This window comes from Channa argus, chromosome 21 (genome assembly GCF_033026475.1).
Source record: "Channa argus isolate prfri chromosome 21, Channa argus male v1.0, whole genome shotgun sequence".
In the NCBI taxonomy this organism is placed as follows: domain Eukaryota; kingdom Metazoa; phylum Chordata; class Actinopteri; order Anabantiformes; family Channidae; genus Channa; species Channa argus.
In genome coordinates this window covers 4,011,429-4,026,964 of record NC_090217.1, presented here as the reverse complement: position 1 = coordinate 4,026,964, position 15,536 = coordinate 4,011,429, and the positions used below count along the sequence as shown (strand labels likewise).

The 15,536-nt window shown below is 40.2% G+C and overlaps 1 protein-coding gene across 2 annotated transcripts in view; it reads right to left on the bottom strand.

Moving 5' to 3' along the window:
- Positions 1 to 15,536, bottom strand: part of LOC137106734 (transmembrane and coiled-coil domain protein 3-like) — a 36,649-nt gene that overhangs the window by 17,983 nt on the left and 3,130 nt on the right. Inside the window, exon 1 of one of the 2 annotated variants that reach the window (XM_067490461.1) lies at positions 4,858 to 5,130. The exons of the other annotated variant lie outside the window; for it this stretch is intronic. Coding sequence (XP_067346562.1) covers positions 4,858 to 4,860 — 3 coding nt within the window. The 5' untranslated portion in view covers positions 4,861 to 5,130. Of the gene's footprint in view, positions 1 to 4,857; positions 5,131 to 15,536 lie in introns of those variants that run through there. 2 annotated transcript variants of the gene reach the window in all.

Below are 15,536 nucleotides of genomic sequence, written 5' to 3'. Positions count from 1 at the left end.
CTGACATTTAGAGTGCTTTTACTGCTCTGCTCATTTTAGTGAAGGGCACACGCTCACACTGTCTGTATGGCTAATTACTTTTCCATGTCACTCCACAGTTCAGTCACAACACAGCAGGGTTTTACAGCAAAAGCAAGAAAAAAAGGAAAACAAAAATCAGTGAGAGTAATATTTCTGCAGCATCACCACTAGCTGGGATTAGGTGCTGATCATAAATGCTAGTTTAAATGAGTCACTGTTCTGCTGTGAAACTTACTGAAATCTGTTATGTTTTGATGAATTCTGTTGGCAAGTATGTGACAATTGGTCGCTTCAAACTGTTTCCATACATTTACAGACACAAAAGACTAAAAAGAATCGAACGGTGTAAAGGTGCCAATATGGGTTCACAACATCCACATGAAAAGCAGCAACATGCCCCAATACACCACGCTCCCTCCAGATGTCTCTACACCCTATCGCTAAGGCCGAGCCTGGCCACCCTACAGACGATTCTGGCTGGGAGAGTCTAAAAATAAAATGTGAGACAGGGTTAAGCAAAATTAGGCAGCTAGTTAAACACATCTGTTCACACAGAGTAATGACTGACACTGTGTGTTTGAGTGTGTGTTAGCCTCATCACAGGATCTCTTTAATGGACAGAGTATTTGTGTGCCGAGTTAATCTGCACCATGTTACTCACACACTCGACATCACTGCTGGTGTGTCTATTCACTGTCAGCTTAGCCCACTCAATCCCTTAATCCCAATGCACAGAAAGAAAGAGAGGGAGGCAGGGAGATAAACCTATGTTCCTACACATGAAATGTCTCAGTAATTTAACCATCACAGCGCTTAATAAGTTCAGGCTTCACGTATTTCAGGATATGACAGAGTCACAGAACGAGAAAGTGAGAGATGGAGAAACAGATTCCACCAGTTGCTGTGACAACAGACACAGATAAGTACAGCAGGGCTCACACCAAGCCGTAATAACCATTGAAGCAAGCAGAAAGTGAAGACCATCAGTCAGCACCCAGTGAACAACATTCACTCCTCCTGCTTTGTTCTCTATCAATGGACAGACAATGGCCACATCTCAGCTCGTTGCTGTGATTTGTGGTGCTGATGGGGGACTGTCACTGTGTGTATGACTCTGTGTGTGTACTTGCCATAAAACTAAACCTAGGGACGGGCTCATCAGTGAATCTCAACTGAACCTTTTTAAATCCCCGATTGAGTCTGTTTAAGTATTTGGGAGTAGTAGTAGTAATAGTATTGGTTTACTACTAGTGTTAGTTGCACCATCTTTCTTTCATTCACTGTAGTACCAAAACAAAATCTAATAATAACTTTGCTGCAACTGCACAAGATGAAGCAACACCTTGGAAATAATATTTATTCTACTTCCTCATTCAGTTACTTTTGTTTTGTTATGACATGGTCTTAACGTTATCTGAATGTGAAATGGTTGTTGCACTGCTGCAGGTCAAAGAATATGGTTACACCAGTGGTAGACAGAAGCAGAGCACTCATCCTACTCAAGTTATCAACAGTACGTTCTTAGTTTAATATGTTCAACCTTAAATATTTAAACAAAGAACTTGACGTTTCCCCAAATTTCACATTTTGCATTATGTTTTTGAAGATTGCCCTACTGCTTGTTGTGCCCATTCCACAAGTCCTCAAAATCATCCAGGTAAATTCAGTTTGTTTTAGGAAGGAAAAGGACAAGCACCAAATCACATTTGAGAACTGACATGTAGTTTTTTGGAAAAACAGATTGTAATGTTTGATTATCAAAATAACTACACATGCTCAAACCATTGCACTGCAGCTCAGTCGATAATGCATATAAGCAGTAACTGCTGCCTTGAACTGATCATCAAAACAATAACCTTTTTGTCCATCTGCTCCAAATGATTGTGAATGGATTTAGACTGATGAATGAATGTACTACAAAAAAAAATATATATAAAAAAATCAATCAATCAATCAAGTACAGAAACCCTTTGCATGATGCATTTTATCAACCAAAATAAAAAAAATATGGATCTGACTCACAGACACATTCAGTTTTAATAATAAATAAATTCCAGTTGTGCACATCTCTGTGCCAAGAAACAGTAACTGGAAATTGAGCAAAACAATATCTTATTTCTTGGGACGAATCAAAAGAAGAAATATCTGCAAAAAAAAAAATGCAAAGTTATACAGTCACAGAGAGAAGAAAACACAACCTCCTTTTCTTTCCATTAGATCAAAAACATCACTAAAAGCTTGCAGAGAAGGAAATCTTATGCTATGAAAGTAATCGAATGACAGCAAGAGAAAATCCAGCTCAATACAACAATTACACACAACCACCTACACACATACACTTGATTTATGCTTATGTAAACACACCCAAAAGCCAAATGACCTTTAAGAACTCTCCATATTGATATTACGATAAACCGAGACCCACTACAGCCTTTCCACCTGGCTGAACAACTCAATTTCCCCACTGATTTCAGTCGCCTTCCCTATTTATCACACAGAGGTACACTCTGCATGTCCCCTGTATCTGTGTGATGAGAGAAACTGGACAGCTGAGCCTCAGTCTGCAAACATCTAAAATGAAGAGGATGCTGAAGAATGCCAATGTTTCAGTGTGCATTATGTATGATGGGACAGAAGGGAGGACATATCCTGTCTCTGTGCTGCATATTATGTAGGCTGCAACAGTGGAAAAGACCATGTTATAGGAAAAATATGGTTTCTCATCAGTACAGGGCAGGGCCCTTGTCCTTAAACAACATATTTAGGGTGGCATCAATCTATCTATCTTTGCTGTATGTGGCAGCAACCTGAATATGTTTGGCTTTGAGCTGCTGTCCATGATCAACAATCGGTCAAACTGATTGACTTCATCTCTGTATTACTTACTTAATGTTGCTTCCACTATCAAATACTATTAAAGTCGTGTTTTAAAGACCCTTTTGCGAAACCTTCCTGAGGCTTTCCAGCAGCTCCCAGAGCCTTTTTCTGGACCATCCCAAAAACCTTCCTGACACTCCTGGGTACAAACATTCGTGCCCCCCTGCTTCCATTTTACATCCATGGCTCACTGCTCTGCTGGGCTTACTGGCAGGCTTCTGCGAGTTGGCCATTAAGAACACATTGTACTTGGGGCGAGGAGGGCCTGAAAAACAAAGAAACTAAAACAAGGCGCTTTATACGGGGCTGAAAACTTTACTTATTTTATTCAAATATTTTAAATATAGTGTTCAAAAGAGGTCTTAGCTCATGTGGACGGCTACTAAGGTCAACAAGACAAGAAGTATAAAGTGTGAGGCTGCAAAGTTCTGGCTACCAAGAAATAATATGATACAGTAAACAGGAATTTGTTATGCAGGCGTCAGTGTTTTTCACAGCTTTAGACAACAAATATTGCTCCCTTCACCCTCTTCCTGTCCAAACACTACTTTTCTGCTACCCACTGAAAAATGTGCTTAAGGAAGGTGAATGACTAATGTGAAATGCTTCCACAATGCTCACACAAAGGTGCCCTTGGGCAAGGCACGACATCCTGTATCCACAGGGCTGCTTCCAGGTGTTAACTGTTACAACTTCTGAATCCCCCCGAGTGCTGTCAGAATGAACCACTTAGGACAAAATGTCCTGCCTTCAGTTCTTGAACATTTCATAACGGTGTTGTAACGGATGTCTACGTGTTTCCCTGTGTACCTGGGTGTACTGACGACAGCAGGGCTATGCACCGCTGAGACGTGGTTCACAGGTGTGTATGCGGGTCTCAGCTGGCAATGAGAAAATGCTATTGTCATCTCTCGAAGGAGTGTAGTAGACTGAGTGGCTCTTTTAACAATTATATTCAAATTAAGTCAAATTGAAGGAGAAAAAGTGAAAGCCAGTAAAAGGGAGTTAGCTCCACTTAAAGGAATTGCATAGCAACACAAAAGCTGATGGACCTGGTCTCCATTTGGATGCTCTGCCTAGAATTCTAAATGCTCCCAAAGCTCTAGCTCTCTGCATGGGAGACTGTTCAAGTGGGTCAAAGCAGACTCTGTTTTCTTCTGTCAGTACAAGATATGTGTCCTTTAGGAGAGAAAACACATGGACTCACGCTGGTTGCTAAAATACATGCCTGCCACCTGTAACAACGCACACCGAAAGATTTAAACCTCCACCTGGAATCATTGCAGTACCTGCAGAAAGACTGGTTGAACCTGCTCCACCATTGGCTTTGCCTGCGAGACAAACGGTCCACAGCGTGTTTAGATGACAACAGGGTTCATTGCCTGGTCTGCAGATGATCTGCAGATGATCTGCAGATGATCTGCTATGATGATATGATAGAACAGCCATGATAGAACAGGATAGAAAACAGACTGGCAGCTCTCCTGTCGGTGTCAGATGAGAGTAAACACACCAATAGCAGGAATCGCATTTTAAATGGGAAAGGTAGTAACTGGGGATGTGCAGAGATGCACAAAGCCTCCTACAAATGCATGTGACGCGGGGAACGGTTGTACTTCAACAACATCAGATGTTGACATTTTTTTCCCGACGCACTAATTGTAACTTAAGCTCTTACAGCGGTGGGACAGATGCGTGTCATTCCCGGGAAAGGAGAGGGATTTTCTCCGAAGTCCGCCCGTTCTCTGCTGAGAGAAACCCGCCTGCTCGGTTCCCGCACACGTCACCGAGCCTGTCAACACATGCCACCACGTTTAGCTGGTATGGAGGTGGGCACGAGCGGCATAAACGTCCCCTACAATACAATTATCAATTTGGAGGTGTTCGTTTCAACAGTTAAGGAGCATCGAGAGTTCAGGTAGCTGCGGTTAGCGAGCTCAGGGGAGAACGTATATTTACCATGTTACCGCAGCTGGAAGAAGCGTTGCCCCACTTCTGAGAAACTTTTCTTCACAGCACCCCAACCACCTCCGGACATAATCAGGGCGACTCAAACCGGGTCTCCCGCGTCGGTGTCCTCAAACGTTACGTTAAAGCTGACTGGGGTCCGGCATTAGGACACATGCCGTCCCGGGTCCCACTGAGAACCGACCGGCGGCGGTAGCAACAGTACAGCTCTGCCCCCCTCAACCAGCCCGCCGTGGTAATCCTCCGAAAAACACCGCGAGCAACAGTAGCACAGCGTGCGATCACGCCCCGCCCATCGCGTTACACAAAGGGAGGAGCCATGGAAATATTAAAGACACCCACAATACCGAATTCATATACAAGAGAGTATGGATCTGTCTGAACACCAAAGTCATTGGGTTTCTATGCTCAGTGTAGGAGTAAGCCGATTCTCCAACCGATCCAATACACAGGCTCTGCCATGAATTCTACTTTCACAATGTCATACTTTCTCAGTTTTTAGGTAGAAACTGTCACAAAGGTGATCATTCGTGTTTAGGAAGAGGTGGTTCTAATGTTTTGGCCAATATGATGCTGTATTGAACATTTCAATAGGCCTACAGGGTTATTTCTTGTAACCGAGTGGGAAAAGTACTTTCGTCTTTTTCTTCTTTAACCACTGTGTGTTGTAAATAAAAGTAAACACCAAGATTGAATAAGTAGAATAAGAACTATGTAATAAGTAACAAAAAAAGTATTTGGGTTCTATAAATACAATAATAATATACAATACTGTATTACTTTATTAGACACGCTTGTGCAATTTCTGTAGAGTTGGTTAATTGATTTTAAGGAAAATAATTAAAACAATGTTTTAATAACAATAACAGTTTCCCACTCTTTCAAAACTGAGGCTATAGTATTAAATTAATGTAATAACACAATACCACTACATAAGGGGCATTAGTATACATTTTGCAGTGCTGGGTTATTAATTAGGGTTGCTGCTCTGCTCTGTTGGTCTAGTTATTCCAATTTTTCTTAAAAGATTCATAGTCATGCCAGGTAATCCTCACCCTTCTCTATGGCATTTTCTTTTTTTCTTTTTTTTTTTTTTTTTTTGTATAATTTCATTTACAGCCAGAATTAAAATAAGCAGATTATTTTTATGGATGACTAAAACACAGTGATAATTAGATGGATAAAGTACACAGAAATGACACGGGCTATGTCTCAAGTGAAATGAAAGATGAATTACTTTGTAAAGGTCTAGGAATAGAGTCATGAATGATTTAAAGGCACAGCGGGCCTAGTGGTAAAGAATCCAATTAGTTTAGTTAGTGACCCTGTCATATGATCTGGACCAGCTGATAGTTTACTGTACAAGCACACATTAAGAATTCATCCTTGCTATGTAAATTCCACTGACCCTCCCTGCTATGACCTGCAACATACAAAACACGCTGACGCACTCAGGAGGTTTATCTCTATGGTACTTGTCAGTCGATCTTTATCACTTTCTTCCCTCTCGTGCACAGACCCACCTGAAGCCCACTTTAAGAGGCCGGTGAGTGTGTCAGCTGCCTGTTAATCACTGTGACAAGTTTGCGCGTTGACAGGTTGGACGCTCTGAGGCTGTGTGATTCAGCCTGCAGGGCAGAGAACAGCACCTGGCACTGAGACTGGCTGCAGGGCAGCAGCTCAGTTATTGAAATTTGATTCAGTCACATCATTCCTGCAGATGCATGCGTACATGTATTTAGAAACCGTTGCATTGTCTGCCGGTAAAGTTACACAATAAAGCTCTCTGCTATAATCAATCCCAACCATCTGAAACACTTCCAGTCCATTTCCCCTGAATATTGACTTTTAAAATCTATTGTCATGCGTGTCAAAGAGAGCTGCAGTATGGGGAGAGGAGCACAGAACAGTTAAGTGTGACATTTAATTAAGTCCAGATTTGTACTGTACTTCAGTATTGATTTGGTTCACCGAGATCATTAGCTCTGGGCTCACAAACAACACATTTAGCCATAAATGTCAATACTCTAAGGGTTAGTGCAGCGGTACATGACACGTATGAAGGTCTAAAACTGGAGAACAGCAACAGAAGAGCAGTTCAAGGCAACTCTCACCCTGTTTTGATTCACTTCAAGAGAAGCACAAATACAGTACAAATTCTATTTGACACGTACACAGTTGCAATTCTTCATCTAAATGTCACCGCATTTGACTTTTAATAAGTGCAGCAGAGTTCAACATCCAAACCATCCAACCAAAAAGAAATGTAGCATAGTTAGGTTCAAGCGTGTATCAAGGAATTTGCACGTAAACATAAAATCCACAGCGTTAATCCTAAGAAGCCATTGTTTGCTGTCCCCAGCAGCAACGCTTGTGCTTTCTGTGGACTTCCTGCCCCATTTCCTGTCTCTGTCTCAGCTGTTACAACAATTTGACCTCCGTAACACCAGAGATTTCTGGAACAGCGATACTGGTCCGGAAAATGAAGGTGTGCCTCTGGATTGTTTCAGTCAGGGCAAAGATAAGGACATTCTGGTGACACTGGGGAATGATTAAGGGGGTTTGAGACATTGTGGAAGGATGCTGGAATGTTTAGGCTAAGGAGGTTAACATATTCCAGTGGGATTATGAAAGTTTAAAGGGCAACTACACCCTAAATCATGTAATTACACAGAGTATTCTTAGAATACAGTCTCATATGCCGACGTGCTCCGTACGTTGATTCGGCCTGAGTGGGCCGTGCTGGCCGGGTGGGGCCACACCTAGTGGAGTGGGATTCGAACCCTGCGGCCTTCTGCATCCCAACCCAATGCTCTACCACTGAGCCACCAGCCCCGTTTATATGTACTTTAGAACATTATATTTTTTCTGACATGTGTTGTGTCTTACATGGTTTAAAACAAAAACTCCTCGCCCTGAGAAGCTGGAGTAGAATTCTTTGAAACTTATTTGATGCTGCAAAGCACTGTGCAAAGGTCCTAGTCCATCATTAGACTCACTGCACTCACTTGGAAGACCAAGAACACTGTCAAAATGTGACGAGAAGTTCCGCCCGGTTTCTGTTCTGACAAAGTGTTTTCCTGGCTGCCACCCTTCCACAGAGGTCATACCTGATCAAGCTTCTTTGGACTGTGGAAAGATCAACGTGACATCCCGATGAAGCTGCCAGGTCCTCGCTGGACTTGTTCTGGGCTCTCAAATAAGAAACTCTGAGAAGCTTTTTATCAGATTATTGGTAGTTATCTTGGTCTTTCACTTATGCCCAGGAGAGTTAAAGACATAAGTGCAAGGGCAGGACACGTGTCACAGCCTTTAGTAGCTGTTTTTCTAAGCTTTAGTATTTCATATCATCTTTATTTTCTCTTTGTGTTCTAATAAATTACAATAAATATCTATGGTAAACAACAAATAGTGGCCTAAGTATTTTGCACAGTACAGTACATTTCTAACTGGAATTCATTTTAGGAGCACTGCATAACAGCACGATATGAATTTGCAGGAGTAATGCTGAATGATATGCAATGCAGTGTCACTATAACTGTAATGTCACTACAGTATGAAACGTGATGCCTGTGTAACCACCTTTGGTTTTCATTTTCAGGGATTCCATGCCAATGAAACTGACACCAGAGCTAACATTAGCTCCCATAGCACACTCCGATATCTTTGTAAAAAACAAAATGACACATGCAGAGAAAGAGAAACTGCGAAACCGAGAGCTAATTGACACACAGCAGTCCTAAAATGGCCCTGTTGCTGTCTCTCTGAGTTACACAGGAACAGAAACTCTTCAAAGAGGACTGTGCATTCAGATGTCTGTCTGTGTGTAAGACGTCTGTCTGTCTAATTTCTTTTGTTCCCTGCAAAACCCCACTGCTACTTTGACAGACACCCACACATGTTTTATAGATGTAATATAGACAAGGAATCAACTGATGTTATGGAAATTAGCTCCAACCCAGAAGAGACTGTACCATATAACTTTCACAGTGCCATGAAAAAGGACATTCCTATCTTTTTACTCATAAGACTACTGTCTAATTTGTTGATTATAGCAACTGTTGTATGTGTAATTGTGTGATACTATTGTCATTTAGACCATTGTAAAAGCAGCTGGCTCACATACACACGCATATTCTTTGAACTCAGTAACTGGAGCAGTAATGCGATGGCGTATTTCTGAATCTCACAACGCCCACATAAAGCCTCATCTCATGCAAAAAAAAAAAAGGAATGGTACCCCCACACCCCCTCCCTCGTCGTTCTGTGTCTTTGTGTCCTCACATCGCACTCTCCTCTTAATAAATCTGTCAACCTTCAGCTCACTTATTTTTTATTGCAAGTTTATGCTTTTGTGCCAGCAATTACATTCTCCTTCATGATGTGTTTCCCTCTCAGATCATAATTTCTCTACCTCTATTTCATCTCAAAACTTTGATCTCTTCCACAAACTTCCTTTCCTTTCTTTCTATAGACCTTACCTTTGTAACTTTTCCATTTCATATTCAGTAAGCCATTGCTTTAGTCGCACAGAGCTCACAATCATTGTTGCTCACCCTGGAAACCTAAAATGTATGCAGTCCCTCCGGATCTTGCTGCCAAATGTCAAATGGACTTGTCGGCACGGCTAGTTTTAACCACGTAAATGCTATTTCCATCCTGTGCTATTGATGCTCATAAGCCCCATTAGGATTAGTAGTGGATGAGTAATGATCATTTCTAACACACCAACACAAACAAGCTGCGACAGACAGGCAAAAAAAATAAATAAATAAATAAAAAGAGCTGTAGGTTTAACCTGGCAATGGGGACAGTGACTCATCCGTCTGGGCGTCCACATGTGTATCACCAAGCAGAAGAAATCAGCAGAGAAAACTTTCTCTGACCAGGGTCATCCATGATGGGAAGCCGAAAACTTGTGGTTTACTGTATTAGCTTGCACAAATAAACAGGTTAGAGTGAAACGAAACAGTTCGTTTGTGGCTAAAATACTGAGTGCACAGAAGTAACCTATGTTTTTTACATGTAGAAATATGTTTGTTTAAAAGACTGCAGTATTTATGCCATTTAGAATGAGGGGGAAATATTGGAATACGCTAATCCAGCAACATATTGTAATTTCAGGTTTATTTTGAGTTTGATGAGTAATTTAAATATTCCTCCAATCAAGTGACGTGCCAAACATCACACCAACCTACCTTTTTCAGTCTTTGGAGAGCTCTTATTTTGTCAGTTGTTCTGTTAACCAGTTGGCCCTGACACACAGCAATTACAGGATGTACATTTTTGTAACAACTAATTTTATCCAGAAAATCTTGTCTGAGTGTTGCAACTTGTTATTTTGCTAATCTTCTTTTTTTGTAGTACACATCCCTGTTACAACCTGGCCACTGTCAGTTTGACCTGACGTTGGAAGCAGCTGGTGCATCTGGCCCCAAAGCTCCTTTAATTCATTGTCCACTTTTCAGTTATTGCCTTTTGTCATGTCTCTGCTATCTCTGTCTCGAAAGCAGCTCACCCTTTCAAACACGCTACCAGAAGGAGCTTAACTCCTCCTCCTCATGCCCCTTGAGATCTTTTCAGCCTCTACAATAGCATTTCTGCATAGAGGGCTAAGGTTCCCTCCGTTCCAGCCGTGTCTTTTGTCCCAGCCTAGCCGGGGAACTAAATCAATGGGGCATCTGAATTGGGCATCCTGGGAATGGAAAATGTTTGGTGGCTTTTATGCTCTGGCAATAAATATGAGCTGACTGGACGAAGCTCTGCAGCAGACAGTTACAGCACTGTCTAAGTTGATGATATGGCCACATTTTCACAGATGCTGGTGCATTTTTATTGCATATATCAGTTATGTAAATGGACCTATTTACACTATTAATAAGTCTAAATCTGCAAATCATAAAAACAGATGTCTCTTGAATATGCAAAGGAGAGAGAGTACGTAAAAAAAAAAAGGCTGGAGAAGAAGAATTGCTGCTGCTAAGGCTTAAGGTTTTCCATTATCCTGGCTCCCAACCAGGCTGGATACCTGCCTTTGGTGATGGAGTGAATATAATTTATACACAATCTCTGGAGTAAAAAAAAGTTGCTGATTCTACATGCTCAATATTGTGCTGAGGCTTTTCCCCACACAGTTTGTGGCCTCTTCTCTAAAGCTACATTTCTTTTCTTTTCTGCCAATTTATATTTACCTGCTATTTCATCAGAAAGCTTCTGGCTGTTTCCTTGTGATCTTGTTCTTGGCAAGTGCTGCTGACTGTCATGCACAAAGATTCTTAAAGGGCATTTGCTGTCAGAGGCCTTGGTGATCATAATCTTAAATTCTTGTCTCCCTAAGGATTTAAGGACAAGGCCCGTGTTTATACGTGCAACAAAACAGCAATGTTGTTGGAAAAACTAAGAAGTGCCTTCCGTGTGTTTCCGAGCATGAAATAATAATGGGATTATAATGTGATATATAAGATTACTTATTTTTATGTCAACCAATAAATTGATCGGTTAATCAATGCAGTCACTTATGAAGCAAAACCATCCTGTTATTTGGTCGCAGCTTCTCGACTGTAAGGATTTGCTCTTATTTCCTGTTTTTGTGAACCGATTTTTTTGACTGTTGCCTGGAACATACAAGACATTTTATGAGGTTTTCTTGGCCTCTGAGAAATGTTATCAAAAGTCTTTTTGTTTTTTGTTGTTTTATACAATTTACTTTAGTCAAGTCAGTCAGCAAATGATGACAGATTTGTAGAACGGTATACACATTGATGCCCGTTTCATAAATTCTCCCCATCCAAACACTGTATCCGCACAGCAATGCGACCTGACCTGATCATCAGAGGGATTGAATGCTTTCACACGGCGGCGCTGCCTCTCTGAGCAAACACGGGCACTAGAGGCTGTTTGAAATAAATATCTAAGGGGTCAGACTTTCAAAGCCCGTGTGGGGGGGAAGGAGGAGGGGTACCTGCCACGCTTTCATGTATTAACTCACTGCACGCCTACATCACACCAACCCTGCACCTCCTATTTGTGACATTTCAGCTCTTTGTCTTTCTCTGAGTGGTTTAAGGTCTCTTTGAGAAGCTTTAGTAGAATAAATGGCAACGACGGTGATATGTAGGCAGACAGAGAGAAATTAAAGACAGCAACGTGACATTAAAGTGAGAGATTAAAGGAGAAGGCACTAATATACGTATGACTGGACTTTGCTATGTTTCGACAGCGTCAGGTCAGCTGTTCATCACAGTCCTTATGCTAAATTAAGTTAACTAGGAGTTTAGCCACTGGTGGAAGAATTTAGATTTTCTACAGCTTTTGCATTGTAAACATGAAAATACCAAAACAAAATTAAAAAAAACACTAAAACTACCAAAGGTAAAATAATTAATTATTACTTATTAGTTTAGAATGGTCAAGTTGACATATATAGGAAATAATGTTTTATTGAATTCCAATAACTGACGCATACAAATCATTCATTTTGCAGTGGAGGTGATTTTAAAACGGCTCGGCCAGATGGTTGTTCCATAACAACACATCATAACTTATTAGGTTAGTTCTTCAGAGTTAGAATTTGAATTAGATTTTGTATTAAGAATCTACATGTGCAAAGTGACCAATGCTGTCATAGAAATAACAACAGAGAGAAAAAGTACAACCTTTTTAAATAGTGGAGAAAAAAGTAGCTTAATATTTAACATAGAAATGAGTTTAACATTTGGAATAATTTGCTGTGCTGCCAAGAGTTAGATGAGAACATCGCTCTCAAATGTTCATTAAAGACGAAGATACAATTAATAGCAATTAGGTTATCTCAGCATAAAGACCAGGCACAAGACAAAACCGCTGTCTTATCTTTTCACTCTTTATATTTTACAGCATAAACAAACAAGTTGTAACGTGAACTAATGAACTTTAGGTGATATTATATTATTATATTGTTGTTACTGTGTGGTACCACGGGCACCTCTGGTTTACACGTTGTTAGGCAACGTGAAACATGAACAGCATGTTTTTAAGGTTGAAGCGAAGAAGTCAAGAAAGTCAGAAATAAATTAGAGCAGAGAGGAAAACTAACACTGTTTTTCTGCCTTCACTGAGGAAACAGATGATGACAGAGAAAAGGTTAGACCTCTGTTTAAAGAACAAAGCCTCTTTCTCCTCTCTGCAGCAGGTAGCTAGAGGCTACAGACACAGACAAGGTTATATGTTAATGAGGCCAACACACACTCACAACCAACACAAACAGACACTGCGCTGTTTAATTTAACCAGACAAGCCAATTATGAATAAAATCAATCATATCTGGTTTAATGTTAGTCACACACGGAAAAAAGTTTTTTTCATTTGCAGGCAACTCCTCCAGACTTTGGTAGCAACACACACACACACACAAAAACCTGCGGCTGCCAACAATGTCAATAATAAGGGCTTGAATGGCTCACAGTACCAAAGTGAAAATATTGCAATGATTTATCATACTATTTACTCAACTATGCTATGTGTATGTGACAGCTATAACTGTTACTTTGAGCAGGAGTACTGTATATAAAATCTAGTACAGTATATATAGTATGCTACATGGGATTTTATTTTAATAATGTCTTCTTTTTATTACCAGTAGAATTTAACTGCAGCATAGTAACATTTAAAAAAATGTATTTATAATGTGTATAGAGTGCCATAGGGAAGATGTGTTAGAAGTTAGCACCTTTGTGGTTCCTCAACAAAAAGCCAAAGGGACTTTTTCACTGGTATTTAAATCATTGTGGAAAATCAGCTCGGTGACATGTTTTGTTCACCAAGTTAATTTAACACAGCTAAAAAACCCTTTTATCAGTTTTAAGGATTGAATACAATGACCACAAGTCAAAAGCTTTTGTTAGGCTATAAACAAACTAGTCCAATGACTTTAGCTTTACTACCATTAAAAGTCCAGTTTTTAATGTGATTTAGCACGATCCTTCATTGCCATAGTGACACGGTAAATCCTGACGAGTCTCAATGTCCGACATTTAATGTTTCCAACAACCACTGTAGTCTCAATTAGCCACATGTAAGCAACTGTTTTAAGACATATCAAAGTTCAAAAATAGGGCAATAAGGATTTTTACAGGCAAAGTGCTTTTAAACAACCTTCAGGGGTTTAAAAAATACCCTATGATTTGGTGTCATACAACCAAATGGTCACCAAATAACTGTTGGCATTATCTGGTGTTGCCATGGTGACAAATTGAGCAATGTATCTGTAACAAACATGAGGAGAAATGGATTAAACTTACATTTATGTGTGTGTAAGTGTGTGAATATGTATGTTTGTGCAAAATTAGAGGCTGGGGTCTGCAGATGCAACTCAAACGAATTTACTTGATCGACAGTGGAGGTCATTATCATCATCAGGGTAATTATCTACAAGCAGAGACGCACACGTAGGCCGATTTAATCAGTGAGGCTGAGTGTGGGGTCGTGTTCAGGTTGCGTATGTCTGCTGTCTGTCCTCTCAGGATGTTACTGCTCACAACAGATATGTGCTATTGCTGAATTGATGACTGAGTGAAGTGGTTGAAGGGTAATTAATGAATGAAATACTTTTTGTGAGAAATATTAAATTATAATAAAAAAAATTAGATAAAAGATGTAATTAGATAAACTGACTCACATTATAAGGCAAAGCTCAGAATTTTCATATGACGTAGATGCATTTATTACATCTGCATTTACAACATAATGCTAATATGATTATTTTTTTATAAAAAAAAAATCTGTTTATTGCCAAATAGAACAGGTTTGTGAATGAAGTATTAATCAACGTATTTAAAACAAGATTAAAACTCTAAGCTAAGCACTTAGTTTTCACAATGCTTTGACCTAAATGCTAATGCTAATGTGCTAAGATGCTCACAGTGCTGTGGGGGGATACTTTAGTTTGTTTCTGAATCTATTCTCTGAGTCCATACCCTTTATTAATATTTACATTACTACATTATAATCTATGGTTTTATTATTATTATTATTTTACATTTTTTTACAATAGATACATGAGGGGACATACAAAGGGGGCATAGCGAATCAATAGAGCAGTGGAACTACTCAAACACACTCAACTAATATCTGCACTAACTGTGGGATGCTATCATGTCAATGTGGACCAAAATCTCTAAGAAATATTTTCAGCACCTTGTTAAACCTGTCACAAAGTTGTCACAAAAGTCCAGCCTGGCAACAGCAAGGTGTACTAGGTTATATAGGGGCTGGTGAGTAAAATGAGAGTCTGAGACTCTGTTCTGAGGCAGGACTTCCTATGTTTCAGAGCACAGCAGTTCGAGCTAGTAAACTACAAAGGGGGTCTCGGCTGCCCTGCCTGGCCGAGGGAAAGTCAGCAAATTACACTCGAATTATCTCAAGTTCAATTTGAGGGGAACGTGAGCGCCTGACTGTACCAAAGTGATAAACAACAGATCAAAAATAATAACTAATCAGAATGAGAGTCGCAACCCGTACTTCAAGTTCATTAGCGATGTGGAAAAACCAGAGCGAAACCAGCCAAGTGTGACACATGCAGGCTTGAACGGACACACAGATACACGCTTTCAAATCTATGGTTCCTGCACTTAACACCAATTTTCTTCACCTGGAGGCTGCACAATTTTCTTTTGTTAATTTACTTACTTCCT